This window comes from Tremella mesenterica (genome assembly GCF_000271645.1).
Source record: "Tremella mesenterica DSM 1558 unplaced genomic scaffold TREMEscaffold_6, whole genome shotgun sequence".
NCBI classification, from domain to species: domain Eukaryota; kingdom Fungi; phylum Basidiomycota; class Tremellomycetes; order Tremellales; family Tremellaceae; genus Tremella; species Tremella mesenterica.
In genome coordinates this window covers 173,481-189,716 of record NW_006711230.1, presented here as the reverse complement: position 1 = coordinate 189,716, position 16,236 = coordinate 173,481, and the positions used below count along the sequence as shown (strand labels likewise).

Below are 16,236 nucleotides of genomic sequence, written 5' to 3'. Positions count from 1 at the left end.
GCCGATAGAGGTAGAACAGACATGATCTTTGCATAACAAAAAAAAAAGGTGCGTCTGTGTCCGGGGGATCTATGGGAGTTTAACTGGGGTAAAACGGATGTCAAGCATATTGCTCACCTCGGTTATATTCTTTTCTACTCCCCCTCCGAAAAACCCACAAATTCACCTCGAAGACGGTCTTCAGCGATGCCATATTGGCCCCTAGGTCCCCACCGATGGAATGTTCCGTACAGATCAGTGACGCGGATCACGAGCAAGTGATCACTCCGCACCTAAGATTGACAATGAGCACTTGTGTCCGAGATCAGGACAATAGGCCCCCCCCCCCCCCCCCCCCCCCCCCCCCCCCACCCCCCCTCCCCTCGCCCGCGGACTAGTTGTAAAGGAGGAAATAGTACGGTACTGACAGATAGCTTTTGAAACCAATGTAACTGCCAACTTTTTCGTAGCATCTGCTTTCATCCCATTGCTAGTCAAAGCCAAAGAACCCCCGTCGCAACGTGCTGAAAATATCATCAACGTATCTTCTCTATCAGGACTACCCCGTTGTTCTCAGAATGGTCAGTTTTCCTACAACGTGAGTAAAACCTGATATCTCATCATCAGACTTTTAAATCGTTGAGAATGAAATCTTATCAAATAGGCTTCAAAATCCGCAAACGCTCATCTTTCACGTATGATGGCACACGAATTCTCACACCCCAACATCATGGTCAGAGTCAATACCATATCCCCCGGATACTTTCCTTCTCAAATGTGTGGCGACCCAACTTGTCATCTAATAGGACAAGGTTTTCGAGCGGAATCATCGGTCCCGGCGGACCGATATGGTTGGGAGACTGAGATGGCCAAGGCTGTTTTGGCTTTGGCGACTAATGAGTATATGTGGGGATCAGAAATGTTGGTTGATGGTGGACTACTCAGTGCACTTCCGAGAGCATCATATGTACATAATTGATTCGAATATGAGGAAAAAAGGTAAGAAAGATAATGCAATATGATTTCTTATCAGATTCTCAGTCTGAGCCTTTGAGAGTCCATTATGATGGCGTTCCTGACAATCACACAAATCCATGCGGCTTTTTCGTTGTCTCCCTCCATTCACTTTTGACAGTCGCTCTTTCGTTTTTGTCGTTGCAGATCGTCCTAGAAATCCCAGACTCCGAGATAATGCCAGCATTTCGCCTACAATCATTTAGATATACTCGGTTCAATCGCTATTCACCAAGAGCTCCCTTCCGTCTAGCGCCGATGACTCCACCAGAACAACCAGGACACAAACTTCGACGTCTATCCTATCCCCTATCGCGGAGCTTTCATTATGAGACGCGCTACTCTCCACGGTTATTTGGTCCGGCACAGGATACTCATCGAGAATTTTTGCGCTCTGTTATTGTTGTTGTTCAGCCGTCAGCGAACACGGTCTCCAAACAAGGCTCCTCCTCAAGGTTACCGTGCGATCTTCAAAAATCGACAGATTGACATTTTCTTCAACACAAAATATCCCGTGCCGACACTGTCAGCAAAATGCACAAGCCCTGGCTAGCAGCTGGTCCTAACAGACAGAGAAAAAACATGTCCGCTCAGCCAAACTACAAGTCCACCGGACTACCTCGGATTCCTTATGTCCGTTTAGGCAAGTCAGGCCTTAAAGTGGGTCTTTTCTTTCCTATCTCCATTCTATCTGTAGACCTTGTTGAGGAGTAGTCTCAAGGGAGATATCAAGCTGAGTAAATCAGGTATCGAGACTCATTCTTGGTATGGCATCGTATGGTACCAAGTCTGACGTAGCATGGCGGATAGAAGAAGAAGAAGCTTTGAAACATCTCAAGGTGTGTACCTATGTACCTATGCAACTCTCCTCATACTTCCACATATCATGAATGATTTCAATGATAGTGTATCTCTATGGGCGTTTTTACTACGGATTTGAGTCAAAGGTAGACTTATAATCAGCACGCATACGATATGGGCATCAATACGTTTGACACTTCCAATTTTTACTGTAATGGCGTATCCGAGGAGATTTTGGGAAAGTTCGTCAAGACCGTCCCGAGGGAATCAGTGGTGATCATGACTAAATCTTTTCATGAGATTGGGGATTTAGAATCTCTTGGTCCTGCAGGATGGACCAATAATCAGGGAAACAATAGAAAGGTGAGTGATCATCTGGATTTTCCTCTTAATCCCCCATACTGCTATATCATCAAATCGTCCATACTATCATATTTCTCTGAACTAGATGTCTTCAGAACAAATACCTCTAGCGATATGTAGTAAATCTGTGTGGGTAACAACATCAGGTGTCAAGCTCACGATCAGCATATAATTGCCAATGTCAACGCTGCTTTGAAGAGACTTCAAACGGATTACATCGATGTCCTGCAATTGCATAGATTCGACTATGAAACTGAGGTTTGTCCCTTCTTTCTTTTTTCGCTTCTCACACTTTTATTCTTTCATCACCTCGGTTGACTGATCATTGGTTAATGGATCAGATCGAAGAGACTATGCAAGCTCTACATGATGTGGTACAAGCTGGTTATGTGAGATATATTGGCATGTCTTCATGTTTCGCTTGGCAATTACATGCCATGCAGAATTACGCTATCAATAACAAGCTTACTCCGTTTGTCAACTGTCAAAACTTTTATAATGCTTTATATCGCGAGGTAGGTCGTTATTTCCACCAGTTTCTGTTCCAAAGCACCAATGATCTTGCTCATTCGAGGTATTTGAGGAATGTCTACTTTGTAAGGAGGGTACAGAAAATCTGCGAGATGCTGATGGGTGTAGGAAGAAAGAGAAATGATGCCTCTTTTGAATTATCTAGGAATTGGGTCTACACCTTGGTCACCGGTTGCTAAAGGTTGGCTGGCTCGTCCTTGGTCACAACAATTTGATTCAGTGCGATCTGTGAGTTTCCAACGCTACCTCTCTCCAAAACCTTGTTCAAACGTGTTTGTGTATACAACTCCATCAGTCGAATATCCAAGCTAGCATGAGTGAACATCGACCTGTCAGCCATCGTCAACACTATAAGAGTTTCGATATTTGAAGGTGGAAAGTTGATGTGAATATGTATCAAAACTGACATGCAGAACTCTGATAAGTATCACACCGAAGGTATCCTCGGAGCAGAATGGGAGAAAGAAATCGTCGCAAGGACTGAACAATTGGCTTTGAAACGTGGATACAGTATGGCTCAAATCGCTCTTGCTTGGGTACTTCATAAATCTTATGTGTGCGCTCCTATCATTGGCGCCACTTCGCTGGAGAAGATGGACCAGAGTATCCAGGCGTTGGATATTGAATTGAGTGAGGAAGAAATAGCTTGGGTGGAGGAACCTTATCAATCGTAAGTTACTCCCCTCTGCCCCTTTCCAGGCCACACCTTGGTGAGTGATGATTTCCTACCTCATCCAGGCGATAGAGAAACTGTATGAGTAGCGTGTGGGCTCATCAATAGACGTCCCGTAGCGGGACATTGGTGATTCTCATAGTGGTTTGAATGGTGTACTACAATTACTCACACAAAAGTTGTTACACAGATGCATCTTGTGATATGATCCCCCAAATTCCACCAAGTTATATAGGACCCAGAGGATACGGAGGAGATTTTAGATCACTCCGATATGAATACTGATATCACACAACATTCATCATGCCAATGGACCTTCAAATACCTCGTCAAAAACATGTTCACACACGTGCAGGTGGGGAAATCACTCACTCATCACTTTTATAGATGGTTTGAGAAACATGAGGTGGTAATTTGTACACGCTATTGTATGAGTTCCACACTAAGCATTTAAAGTAAGCTCACATGTCGGCGGGAAGAGTGTAGAAGCCTTGAAGAGTACCATCATGACCGTCCGCAGCTGCGAATTTGAAGTTGCCACATTGACCGTCTGGTTATTAGCTTTAGTCAGGCTATATATATATGGGAGAAGGCACTCGCAGCTATAACTTCGGGCACAGATATCTCGATACCAAGTGTCTTGACGCCCAACATATCTGACGGGGATATAAGATAGTGAGGATGGCCGAGAGTGAAAACATGACACACTTACATTCTCCACCTTTGCAAAATTCGCACCTTAAACAAGCTTCCCCAGGCTCCAGAGCGACCCTATCACCAACTTGGACACTGGTAACTTTCTCTCCTACTTGAGTTACGACCCCGGCAGCTTCGTGTCCCAGAATCAAAGGATCTGAAAAAAGAGATTCTCCTGCCTGTCTGTCAATTCATGTACCGGCTAAAACATCTGGAACACATGCGAGATTTCCCTCGCTCAGCCAATCAGGTATATGAAAAGAGAAGAGAAAAGAGTGAAAGAATAGATGGATATGACTCACTCGACCTTCCAAAAACACATGCATATCACTCCCACATAATCCCGTCAACTTGGGAGCTACCACCACACTATCATTCAGCCATGTCCTTCCTCGCATTCAAGACACCACGAGGAGGAATCAACCCACTTGTGTTACGTGCGTGTGAGGGATAGGATGCGAGGTGTTGGTCAAGGACTCACTCGTATGGACCAGGAGCACTGGGTAATGGTCTTGTCTCAAATATCAACTCGTTGATCTTCGTCATGACGCAAGCTTTGTTGCTTTGAGGTATGTCCAGATTCACCGTTGTGACCTTCATTCCGTTCTTTACAGATTCAACTATGAGGCTACTTATGTCTTGTCAGAGGTATTGCTATGTGAGTTTTGGCACTCTTCAATAATGTCAGAGAACATCGATAGTTGTAGAAATATGTAAAAGTAATCTAGGTTATCGATGTCGAACCGGTCCGAGATGACGAACAAGGTTATGGAGTTGGAACCAAGTAACCGAGCGAACCGAGACGGATTCAAATTGTTGCAAGTTCTTGCCTCGAGATTGAGAAATACAATTCAACCATGTCGATGCAAGATTTGTGAAATGTGTACGATACAACAAACGTATCAACCCCACCCCTGACCTTTCCACTGAACACTCAGCGCGACTCTCCCTCCGACTGTCTCTGAACGGATACGACAGGGAAAGAACCATGAGTCCGTATTGTGAGATGAAGGGATTGAGGGTTTCCTGAAGTGTGAAGAATGAGGACTTACAGATCCTCGTAAGCCATGATACAAAACCATCTTTCCTCCTGAACGCCATGATTCCCATCCTGTACCGTAGACCCATGGATCACCCTCGACTTCTGACAAACTCTTAGCTCGCGCGATGAGACCCGCCAAAGCTTCGTCGGGAGCATTGAAAGCTTCGTTTTGAAGTATCCTTTCTCTCAGCCATACCCAAGTTTAGAATCATACTCTCAAGATACATAAGATAGTCGATGCTGTATGTAGCCAATTCTCTTCCTCGGGTGATGTGTGTGATAAGGGGGTGGGGCGGGGCGGGGGAAGACTGAGATTCAAATGTGACAGGAAGTGGTGGATGGGAGAGACGAGAGAAGAGAAGAGAGACCCACAAAACATCTCCTACTCTAACAGGTCTCCAAATATTCCTTAAATCTCTGGGCGTGATGCCATACTGCACCAACAAATACCTGAAGACTGCGTCTGTACTTCTCCATCAGCACAGTCCCAATTATAAGATATCACGAACAATGGTCCAGGACCGGTCAAGTCAATCTAATATCAGTGATAGTCCACTGAAAGTCACTAATCGAGGAAAAACGACTACTCACAGCTCCTAAATCTGCCATGCGACCACTTTCGACCAACTCGACTATGGTCGCTATTGTATCTAACATGATAGGGTGGTATGGTTTTGCCTGTGATATCAGCTCCTTTCATGTTCAATCACACACCGAATACAATCGCCTCGATCCCTCATGAACCATCGACCCGCCCTGTATCGATCGGGTAAGTCATCACTATCATCGGAGCGAGCACATGAAGGTGTTTATGTAAAATTGAGAAGAAGGCTAGGATACTGACAATCATCGCATATTGCGCAAATTGTAATCTCCTCCCATGTTTTTGATCCCAAGCTCGACGCATATTACCCCAATACCATTGTCTGATCCTCGATAAGGAAAATACCTGACTGGCATCCCACTCGATGGAGATTACCAGATTGATCTCAGGAGAAAGTATGTTATGTCCTTGGGAAGGTATGGGCATCCTCTTGACATGTCGGAAGGTGTGATTTCCGTTGTAGTCCGTACTAGTCGCCACACTTGTTGACGGGATAGACGAAGTGACGGAAGCGGAAGACACATTGAACGAAAAACGGTTACGGATGTCAAGCTGCTCTCGACGCGAGAGAATTAACGCGGGATTGGATGTGGATGGGCGTCGGTGTTCGAGAAGTAAAGAAAGAAGCGTGAGATCAGGTGGGGTGATATCCTTAGCATCGTAACCCCACAAATACGGATGAGTGATGGGCTGTTCTTCAGTTCTGATCTGAATTTAATAGTTGGAAGACAGACTCACTACTGTATCTGAATCAGCATAGATGCCACCTTGACATAGTAGTGCCATATACCTGTGAATCAACGCTGAGCAGTAACATGAATTCCTTCACTTCGAGCTCATTTCTCACAGACCAGACCATGTCCCACGAGCATCGGCCTTACAACAGATGATTCTCCAGAGGGACATTCGGGGCGGGAGACAAGGAGGAAGAAGATGACATACCGAAATAAATCAGCTTTCAAAACTCCAAATTCCAATTTCCCCCAAACACCTTCCCAACTCTTCTCCTTTCCCTTCCGACCAAACTGTACCCCCGTCCATTCACTCATATATCTCTCCATAGTAACATCGTCCACCTTTTTCTCTTCCCATTCTTCACTTTCTTGATTGCCGTGCATTTGCCCATCTTTCCTCTCACCGATATGCGTCCACCATTGTCCTAATGGAAGAGATAACAATTTCCCCCATAAACTCCATAATTCCGGAGGGTTCTCCTTACTCGTTGTCCATATTTGTCTCGGAAATGTTTCTTGTCTAGGAGCTAGCCTGTTTTGTAATGCATGAAGACTGTCCTGGATGCCATTCTTTACTTTCTGTGGGGAATTTGAGAGGTATACATCAGTGAATTTCCTCAATCTTGAATGATATTCTTCCGAATTGATTGGAAAAGTGGAGTCACCGGAAGGGAAAGAAGAAGGAGCTTTGATAATTTTTGCTAGGTCTAAAGTGGGAAGGAGAGAAAGACGATGGTTGTCATAAGCTTTGATTAATACTGGAAGAGGAGCGAAGGAGAGATGTCGAAGCTCTTTCTCCGTCAACGTTGTGCGAGGATGGAATGAGGAAATTAGGATGTATGTAACTAGTAGGATAGATAATAGTAGGAAGATTGGAGAGAATCTATTACGACGTAGGAAAGTACGTATGAAAGACATTTGCAAGACATCATAATCGTTGATAGAGTTGGTGGTGGTGAAGGAAACGACATTGATGGAATTCCCAACGGAAATGAACACTTCCGACGGAAGCTACTTGAAGTGACAGCAAGAAGCAGATGCATGGTGACATAAAAGTATGTGTATGATAATGATTGCTAGCAGATGATTTAGTGACAAGAATATGAATAGATGTTGATTTCCAAACTTCTTTCCCCCACACCTACACTTACATCTCATCTCCTGAAAGATCCGTCTTCCACCCCCGACCATAATCTTGTAACCCACTTCTCTCTGGAGGTAAGTAATAAACTGGTCCTACCCATATCCTATATTTATGACCTCTTACGCCATCCCCCCAAAACTTCCTCGGCATTCTCCATGGTTCAGGAATATCTTCTTCCCCTATATGCCAATACATTTCTTCATCATTCGCGTACAGTTCTTGTTGTTTGTGATCTTTGTCAGGTAAGGGAAGTAAGAATTTTCCTACTTGAAGTTCTGTATCTGATATCGTACCTTCTTCCAGACGTGCGTATGCTATACGATATAAATGTCTAAAAAAGATATATTCGCACCATCTCCAAGTATCCAGACTAGTATGTCAGTTATTGCAATTCACCGACACCTTTGCTGCTATGTGTATACACAAGCTCTCAATCTCTTTCAGGAGCAAGACGAGTAGTTGAAGGAGAAGTATAGGAATAGGAGAAGGAGGACGATCACTCACGTTTCTATATCATGCATTTTCCCATCCACCTTCAAGATCTCATAGGGCCATGGTCTTTTATCATGTGGTTTAGTGACCAAATACCCAATGAACACAGTTGGCACTCCTTCTCTTTCCCTAAGCAAACGAGCAAGTTCAGTGGTTTGCAATTCCCGATCCAGAACGTCTTCTTCTTGACCGTTATGGGACACCATGACGTCTACTTCTGTACCGTGGATGTCGAGAGTGGCATGAATGGCAGGTGCTAGTTCGCCATTTGGGGAAGGAAGGAGATGATGAGTTGAGTTGATGATTGGGAACTTGGAGAGGAGGGCGGCTCCCCATGTGTGTTGATCAGGCCCCGGTCCTAGATCCACATACTGCCGTTAGTGCTTTCAGAGACTTGATTTGCGATATCGAAAACAAGGAGAGCATAGGAATTAAAGGAGGACCGGGCATCAAATTCAATGAACGGTGGGGATGATACGCAGACGAAGGAGAAAACAAACGGTCAAACTCACATAACCCAACTCTTCAGAAATGATCCTAGTCAAATCCCTATTTCCATACACAAACCTATGCAGATCCGTCTCGAGCAACCCTACAACATCCACCTCCATATCTCTTATGAGTTCCATCATTCTCCATTGACTATCTCTACCTTCTTGATCCACTCCGAAATGAACCTATCATCAGCGCGGTCGCTCATGAGATTCCACAACATGTTTCTACGGCACTCTTCACTTCATAACGGGTTATCCACCGACCGAGTCGATAAGCTCAAGGAGGAGATTTGGAGTGATTGAGGAAATTGACACTAGAGAGAAAGCAGAAATGACACTCACCGTCCAAATTCCCGCACTGAACATCCTGTACTCTGGAAAATAAGGGACAGGCGCTTCTCTTGGTATCTTCCCATAAGCCCAAGCAGCCGCCACTACCCCAATAACCCCTGCCATACAAAGATTCCATCTCCTACTCCTCTGTTTTCTATCCGCTGTTCTCGGAGAAACCTTTGGGGTTTCCAATGACACCGCAGCGAAAGCACCCGACACCACGGTCATGGCACAGAATGACAAGACGAGATCGGTTCTCTCCCTCAACAACCATCCGAGTGGTACGAAAGCATAAGCTGCAGTGACCACGCTGGCTACGTCCAAAACACAATTTACCACCAGGGCTTGACCGAGAATTTTGCCTGTTTGAAGTGCTGAGGCAGCTCGAAAGTAGGTTGGAAGGAGAGACATAAGAGAGGTCGTGAGGAGCAAACCGCCCATAAAGCTCCACCAATCAGTGAAAAAGTACAGGAGAAATGAACCTGGGAAGACGAGCCAGGTGAGGAGATAGGACTGAGGGAGGATAACGCCGACCAAAGCGGCGAGGATGACGGCCGCTGCGTATGGGTGTAAGGTAGGACCGGTGATAGGGTATCCGGTCCATGTCCAGGAAATGACGGTACCTGCGTCAGACAAGAAAGTCTGTAAAAGATGAATCAACGATCCTAAACCAAAGGCGATGATGCGGCTCTGCGCTTTGGGTATAATCATGGGATTCGTCGATACGGACGGAGTTGGATGAAGATCCAAAGGTCTCGTACGGTATTCCAACAAGGAGAGTGAAGCGAGGAAAAGCCCAGTAAGATTCCAGCCACCAGAGGAAGCATCAACGAGACACCAAAACGGGTTGGTCGAGAAATTGATGTACTTGATGAGCATCGTTACAGTTATACCCAAACCGAGATCTGATGTCAGTGAAAAAGCTCATCAGAAGCGGACTCACGTTTTGCTTCTATCTGAGCTTCTGCATTACCATCCAAACGGGATAAACTTCCAGCGATGACAAGCCAGCCCGAAGCGGTCCCCAAAGAAACGAAAAGAAGGCGAGCCGCCACAATAGGAATACAATAACACCCCATTCCAAAGATGACGGTAGCTGATCGAAGATAGAACTGTCCTCTTCGTGAAGTTACCAATTCTCTGATGGAATTGTTGACTAAGAAGAATGGGGACAAATTGGCCAAGAGTGCCAACTCTGAACCGGACAGAGCTGTGTTGTCAGCTTGAGATGGCATGAATTTGATGAACATACCTAATTTCCAGACGGACCAGTAGAAAAGCTGAAAGCCGAGAGAGGTGAAGACTGTCCAGAAACACACACCAAAATACACGTCGCTGACCCATGCTGCGATGGCACGTAGTGTGGATGCAGGGATCAAGTCTGCTGGAGCTTTCCAGTCGTCTACCACTCGTCGTTCAAGTCTGGGAGCCGAGGGAGGTAAGAGGATCCTGTCGTTTCTGCCACATAAGGCTAGTTCCGGGGACATCATGGACGACTCACACAACCTTGATGACCCCCGGTGCCGAAGCATCGACCACCATCAACTAGAATTGTTAGCTATTGGACGTCACAAGGAGAAGGCTCTCTCTCACTCTTAGATGTCCCAGCTCAGAGATGGAGACAGCATCAAAGGCGATATCCCACACAACTAGTGACCACTCGAAAAACGCGTATACGGTATAAGCTCCCGGTATGCGAAGGACAGAATGACGGTAGTAATGCCACATGAGAAACGGAACCATTGATATGAAGGCTATCATCATGGTCCATCTGGCTATCAGCTGGCCTTCTTGATGTGTTTCACTGATCGAACATCACCAGATTACTTACCTTATTCTCCGCGTCCGAGTATACGGTGAGTGATATGAAGACAGAAACATCCAAGGAAGGTTCAGGAGAAGGTAAACGATCATGAAGAAGTCGTGAAGATCTGACCTTTCAGCCCTGTTCACAAAGCCATGATCACACACCATGATTATCTCTGGACGTGATGTACATCCAGCCCCCACTGGACCATCAGCCATTGTGATGAAGACAAATTGTGACTCACCAGCAGAAAGTCCGCATCAACCCTGTCACGAGTTCCATATCTGCAAGCAGGGTGTTATTCGTACTAACTCGTGTCACGCTGACTGGCTTGTCTTTCGGATCTTCACTGTCTTGAGTAGCTTGATCCGGGGGATACCGATGCAGAAGCCATTGAACCAGTAGCAGAAGAAACCTAGGTGTCGCGCAGAGTGCTATGAGGATATGAAAAGGTGCTCTGGGACCCGCATGATCTCCTATGCTATTACATCAGCTCGCCATTGTATTTTCACTCGTATGCTCACTCACGTGGCCGACACTGAAGGGAACCATTCTGTAGGCCATTCTTCGCGTCAGTTTGTTGATCTTGAAAGTCACTAATCGAATTACTGACCGGCAACGGCGTTGGTACATAACTCATGCCAATACCCACCGGCCCAGCCAACGGTCAGGGCGCTGGCAAAGGCGAGGACTGACAAGCCAGTATGAGCCCGAGAGATGTAGGTTGCAGGCAGAGAAAACAGTGCGGACATGGCAGTATAATGAAGACTAGCTTTGAGCAGTGACAAAGGGTGACATGACCATGTGAAGTATGAAGCAATTTCGGTGATGAAGAGAAAGGAAGTGAAAGGACGCAGTCGTCTCAAACACCGTCGACTAACGCACGCAGTTTCCGTCGGAAGATACGGAGCCCCGCGTATCTTGTTAGCGGTGATGACCGCTTCCTCTCCTCTCCTCTCCTTGCCTTCACTCACTTTGCTCTCTCGCTCTAATCTGCCTCCGATCTCCGACATGATGGCGACCCTTCTTTTCCCTCACCGTATGCCCGCAATCCGAAGGATACCACCGCGGCCGCACGAAAAATACACTCTAGTCGTACTCATCATGAGGTCTCACTCTTCCCTCGGGTGTGCGTCAGCACACACTAGGCTGGCCTCGGCCAAACAACAAGCTAACTCTGACCCCGAGCAGTTGGAAGGATGTCCTGAGGTGTTATAACAAGTACAAACTGATATCTCTTCTGACCTTCTCACAATCATGTCCATGGTTCAAAATAACGAAGAGCGACGATCTTCTTCACCAACCATCGTTGAAGGTGTCGTCGGAGAGGCCAAAGGAATGGACGGGGAGACAAACGAAAACTCTGGCAGGGAAGATATGGAAAAGGTAGAAACGACTCAGACTGTCCAACCCGGCCCAGTAGCCCCTACTACTCACGCCATGCCCGATAGACCAGTTTTATCCAAGAAGAGAAAGATGGTTCTTTTGCTCACATTCAGCGTTGCTCAGGTGAGTTTGTTACCATTTCCGTGGATTTCCGACACACGCTGACAGTTCAGTTTCTCGATATCACAGCAAGGTCCGGGGTCGTTCTTTTCGTCGAAGATATCTCGAGGGATCTCAATATCAAATATCAAGTTTCCACCTGGGTTCTTGTCAGTGTCACATTCAACATCACCAAACATCTCTTCTGTTCCAAAATGATAGAGGAGAATGAACAATCTTTATCTGCCACTTGCTGATTATCACAGACCGCATTCTCGGTGCCTTTCGCTGCGTTTCTTCTCTTCTGGGGACGCGTCGCAGACCTTTTCACAGCCAAGACCACATTCGTGTATGGTTTCTACGTTCTAGGAGTACTCAACCTTATCATCTCGTTTCTACCTAACAAATACGCGTACTTCATTCTTCGTGCCCTCAGCGGGCTGGCAGCTTCCGCTACCATTCCATCAGCATATCGGCTCATCGTGGCGATCTTCGAACCCAAGGAAGTTGGAGGTGCGATAGCGATCTTCACCCTGACTGGTGCGTTTGCCAACGCATCTGGCTTGGTTCTGGCAGGTTTCTTTGGTTTTATCAAGTCGACCAACCAGCTGGCCGGCTGGCGATGGTTTTTCCGAGTGAGTAGACTCGTTTCTAGTATCACCCCTTCCTGCCTCTTATCCAAGTCGACTTTGAGGTCGTGTCAGATTTCTGTGTTGACTTTCTCGTATACGTATAGGCTGAAACGATTCCATGAGTTTCGCCCATCTTATCGCCCACCACGTCTTTGTAGACACGATCGACTTGGGATTATAACAAAGTTGAAGTAGCTGACAAGAAGGCAATGACAGTTATCGCCATCCCCTTCGCCGGCCTTGCCCAAGCACTCATTCCAAAAATTCCCGGTGTTCGCGCCACCCAAGCGGAGAAATGGCGTCAATTCGATTTGATAGGCTGTAGCATCATGCTCTTTTCCAACTTGTTGCTCATCCTCGGTCTGACCCTCGGAGCGACGTACGGCTGGAAGACGGCGAAATTCCTAGTCCCTTTCCTTCTCAGCTGGCCGCTGTTCATCGCGTTCTTTTTCTGGGAACGAAAGCAGCCGGCTCTTTCTGCTTTGGTCCCATCTAGCACTTGGCGAGTGCCAAACTTGGCCCTATATCTCTGGCTAGCATTGTGCGTGTTCGGCTGGTGGGGTGTGAGTCTTCTGAATCTGTCTCACAGGCAATACCATTCCACTCTCTAGGCGTCGTTACTGCCTCTTGACCGAAAAGATAACTTAGGACACGTCTCACCATCTGCTTTATTTTTCAGATGACCGACCTTATTTCGTTTTTTTAGGTTTCGAAGCGAAGGAAGGATATTAACCTCAGGCTATCCAACTACCCTTGGTGGAAATATACGAAACCGTCTATCACGAATCGTCTATCATCTCGGCTGTACGAATGATACCCATGGGAATCGCAGCTTTAGTTCCTATGCTTTTCCTTCCGAAACTTCTACCTATCCTTCGACCATATTCCCGATGGTTCATTTCCTTTACACAGATCGTAGCTGCTTCTTCGCTCCTTATCCTCATCTATTCCAGAGGTGGTAATATACATAACAACGGTTATTGGAGGTACCAATTTCCCGCTTTTATTGTTGGGTCGTTCATAAATGCTATGGCGTTTGTGACATTGAAGTGAGTTTTCCTCGTTTAGTCCAACCTTTCCAGACTTTCGTTATGAATTCGATCTTAATGATCCATCAACGTCTTTTACTTCAAACTATTCCATTATCATATACGCTCCAAAATGCTGGTTAATCATTTATATTCCCAACCCTTGAAGAGATTTTACGTTGTATCACTTCATATATCACCAATGATAAACTCGACAAGAAAGCTGACTGGTAGTGTACTTGTCGTCACGTCAGTTCCACCTTCTATGTCAGGCGTAGCTTCCGCTCTGATTCAAGTGAGTTTGCCTTCTGCTTAGGTATGAGAACACTGACTGGAAATATAGGTGGCTTATCAAATCGGAATCGTCGTGACAATCTCTATCCAAGCTGGATTATTGACGATTCATCCCGGAAGTATAGCCAATTTCTCTAATGTACAAGCAAGTTGGTGGTTTCAATTCGGTTGGTGTTTACTCAACGCTATACTCGCGTTGTTGTTTCTTCAACGTCCACCTCCACCACCTACGCCAGCTGCAGCAATTCCTGTCAAAACCGACGCGGAAGCGTGATTTGTTATCGCCGGTTCGACCCACTCAGTGTCTCCTGTAATCTCTCTGCCTGTCTGCTCCTCGGACGGGTCTAGGTCTGCTTTGAGGTGGTCTCACTTTTCACCGAGGTATTCGGTTGGACGAGGAATGTTGAGAAATGAAAATCAGGCTGTAGGCGACATGAGACAGATGGTAGAGTAATGGGTTGTTCAAATTAGTAACGTGTTACGAGTGGAAAGTAATCATGTATTCTTCGTGTCGTACCGTACGTTGTTAAACCATTCTCTTCAGCTGTCCTATTTCTCACACTACGAGTAATGATATCTGGCACCCCGGGCAGCATCATTAAGAATGAAGGTTTCCCACACTTCGTGCCTAGTCTCACGCCTTCCAGAAGTATGAGTAACTACATAAACCAATCAGCTCTCGACCACGGACGGTCGATATTCCCCATAGCCAATGTGTAAAAGTGAGCAGAGCAACATGCATTTACCTTCATCTCATTTCTCCCGATACTAAACCTCTTTGTAAAACCCATTCAAACCCTTTCTTCCCCACCTCCGCATTGGAAGAAAACCTATCCACCGAGGCTTTTTCTAATCGACGAGCTATCAGACGAGAAGGAAAAGCTGAGAAAATGTAAGCACGTTGAGAGAATAATGTTTGGTTCGTTGATTGTTCTTGTTCTGAGGATGGGAAACCTGGTTCTGGATTTAGTGAAGATGAGGAAAGTGAATTGGTTTTTTCTGATGAGATGGGGTAGAGGGGAAGTGAGGTTTGGGGTTGAATGGAAGGAGATGGAAGAGGGGTGTAGGTGATGAGTTCTAAACAAGATCTGTAGTTTCAGTCGCTTTTCAATACATCTATCGACGATGATATCCGATGCGAAACAGTGCGACAGACAGTGAATGTCACGAAATAAAAAGAAAAGGAAAGGAGAGGAGTAGTATAGGAACAAGAAGGGGATAGGGTGTATATAGAGAAGAGAAGAGGATGAGAAGAAGAAGAAAAAAGCTTACACGTATTGAGCCAAAGATAGATTAACAGACATGGCTGTAGCTGATGATTTTGATGGGTCTATAAAAACTACTTCTCTGACATAGGCGGTAGGTGGGAGATGGAATAGCTATCGATATTAACAAGATTCCATCATATCAATTCTTCGCAAATCTCTAAGGATCTAAGGACTTCCTAGACTTCTCCGGAAGTTGAGAAGCTGTGTCTTTTCGTATGTGACGTATTGATATAAATAAGAGATTCAAAGGTACTACCGTCATTGAGCTGAATGCCCATGATGAGATGCGGACCAGATGGAATGTGAAGACTTTCAATCGTCGGGCATAGTAAAGCCAAGGAAGAAGACTTACCCTAGTGATCCACTTTGGAGCTCCTTGTTGTATCCCTATCAACCTCTCACTCCTTATGATACCAGTATCAGGGTCGATACTTCTATCTATAGTATCGACTGAAAAAACATGAGTCGCAAATGGGTTTGGATATTTACGATGTAAACAGGCGAGTGTATGGATGGGGGAATAACTATGAACAGTCAACTCTCATCTCCTCTAAATTCTTATGTTCGTTTGTACGTGAGAATGATTTAGATGAGATAACTCACTTGTACACGATTTCCTTTTCGAAAACCAAGGGCATGATCTCTCATCTACTTTATTCTACTTATGTTCGTCTGTCGTCTGTCTTGTCGGATCACACAACTCGGTAGTAAAGTATTTTACGCGGTATAGAAGGAGGGGAGAGGTATGTACGGAGGGCGAAGAGAGAAGGGAATGAGACGAGATGGAGGAACGGAGATCGTGTTGGGGGACTAAAGATGCAT

The 16,236-nt window shown here is 45.7% G+C and overlaps 6 protein-coding genes across 6 annotated transcripts in view; 3 read left to right on the top strand and 3 right to left on the bottom strand.

Annotated features, from left to right (window-relative positions):
- TREMEDRAFT_31519 (uncharacterized protein) overlaps positions 1 to 958 on the top strand; it is a gene marked incomplete at both ends in the record, with an annotated part of 1,766 nt that extends 808 nt beyond the window's left edge. Inside the window, 2 exons of the mRNA XM_007004893.1 lie at positions 414 to 577; positions 644 to 958. Of these exons, the coding sequence (XP_007004955.1) occupies positions 414 to 577; positions 644 to 958 (479 nt within the window). The remainder of the gene's footprint in view (positions 1 to 413; positions 578 to 643) is intronic.
- Positions 959 to 1,575: 617 nt separating this feature from the next.
- Positions 1,576 to 3,362, top strand: TREMEDRAFT_31055 (uncharacterized protein; the record flags this gene model as incomplete). Its single annotated transcript, XM_007004835.1, has 7 exons — positions 1,576 to 1,653; positions 1,740 to 1,832; positions 1,957 to 2,157; positions 2,323 to 2,415; positions 2,499 to 2,672; positions 2,797 to 2,907; positions 3,102 to 3,362. The coding sequence occupies 7 exons, from the start codon at positions 1,576 to 1,578 to the stop codon at positions 3,360 to 3,362; spliced, it is 1,011 nt and encodes a 336-aa protein (XP_007004897.1).
- A 1,597-nt stretch (positions 3,363 to 4,959) lies between these two features.
- On the bottom strand, positions 4,960 to 7,355 carry TREMEDRAFT_31066 (uncharacterized protein; the record flags this gene model as incomplete). Its single annotated transcript, XM_007004837.1, has 6 exons — positions 4,960 to 5,278; positions 5,472 to 5,533; positions 5,691 to 5,777; positions 5,944 to 6,398; positions 6,438 to 6,493; positions 6,646 to 7,355. The coding sequence occupies 6 exons, from the start codon at positions 7,353 to 7,355 to the stop codon at positions 4,960 to 4,962; spliced, it is 1,689 nt and encodes a 562-aa protein (XP_007004899.1).
- A 229-nt stretch (positions 7,356 to 7,584) lies between these two features.
- Positions 7,585 to 11,459, bottom strand: TREMEDRAFT_68864 (uncharacterized protein; the record flags this gene model as incomplete). The annotated part of the gene is made up of 13 exons (XM_007005118.1): positions 7,585 to 7,951; positions 8,086 to 8,444; positions 8,586 to 8,750; positions 8,910 to 9,805; positions 9,844 to 10,110; positions 10,222 to 10,358; positions 10,402 to 10,445; positions 10,494 to 10,671; positions 10,732 to 10,831; positions 10,872 to 10,909; positions 10,952 to 11,188; positions 11,236 to 11,272; positions 11,321 to 11,459. 13 exons carry the CDS (start codon positions 11,457 to 11,459, stop codon positions 7,585 to 7,587), a joined length of 2,964 nt encoding a protein of 987 aa, XP_007005180.1.
- A 688-nt stretch (positions 11,460 to 12,147) lies between these two features.
- TREMEDRAFT_31144 (uncharacterized protein) lies at positions 12,148 to 14,420 on the top strand (the record flags this gene model as incomplete). Its single annotated transcript, XM_007004842.1, has 7 exons — positions 12,148 to 12,216; positions 12,267 to 12,362; positions 12,459 to 12,827; positions 13,031 to 13,387; positions 13,563 to 13,862; positions 14,076 to 14,147; positions 14,196 to 14,420. 7 exons carry the CDS (start codon positions 12,148 to 12,150, stop codon positions 14,418 to 14,420), a joined length of 1,488 nt encoding a protein of 495 aa, XP_007004904.1.
- Positions 14,421 to 14,894: 474 nt separating this feature from the next.
- On the bottom strand, positions 14,895 to 16,052 carry TREMEDRAFT_62638 (uncharacterized protein; the record flags this gene model as incomplete). Its single annotated transcript, XM_007004988.1, has 4 exons — positions 14,895 to 15,234; positions 15,419 to 15,525; positions 15,767 to 15,938; positions 16,018 to 16,052. 4 exons carry the CDS (start codon positions 16,050 to 16,052, stop codon positions 14,895 to 14,897), a joined length of 654 nt encoding a protein of 217 aa, XP_007005050.1.
- Positions 16,053 to 16,236: the final 184 nt, after the last annotated feature.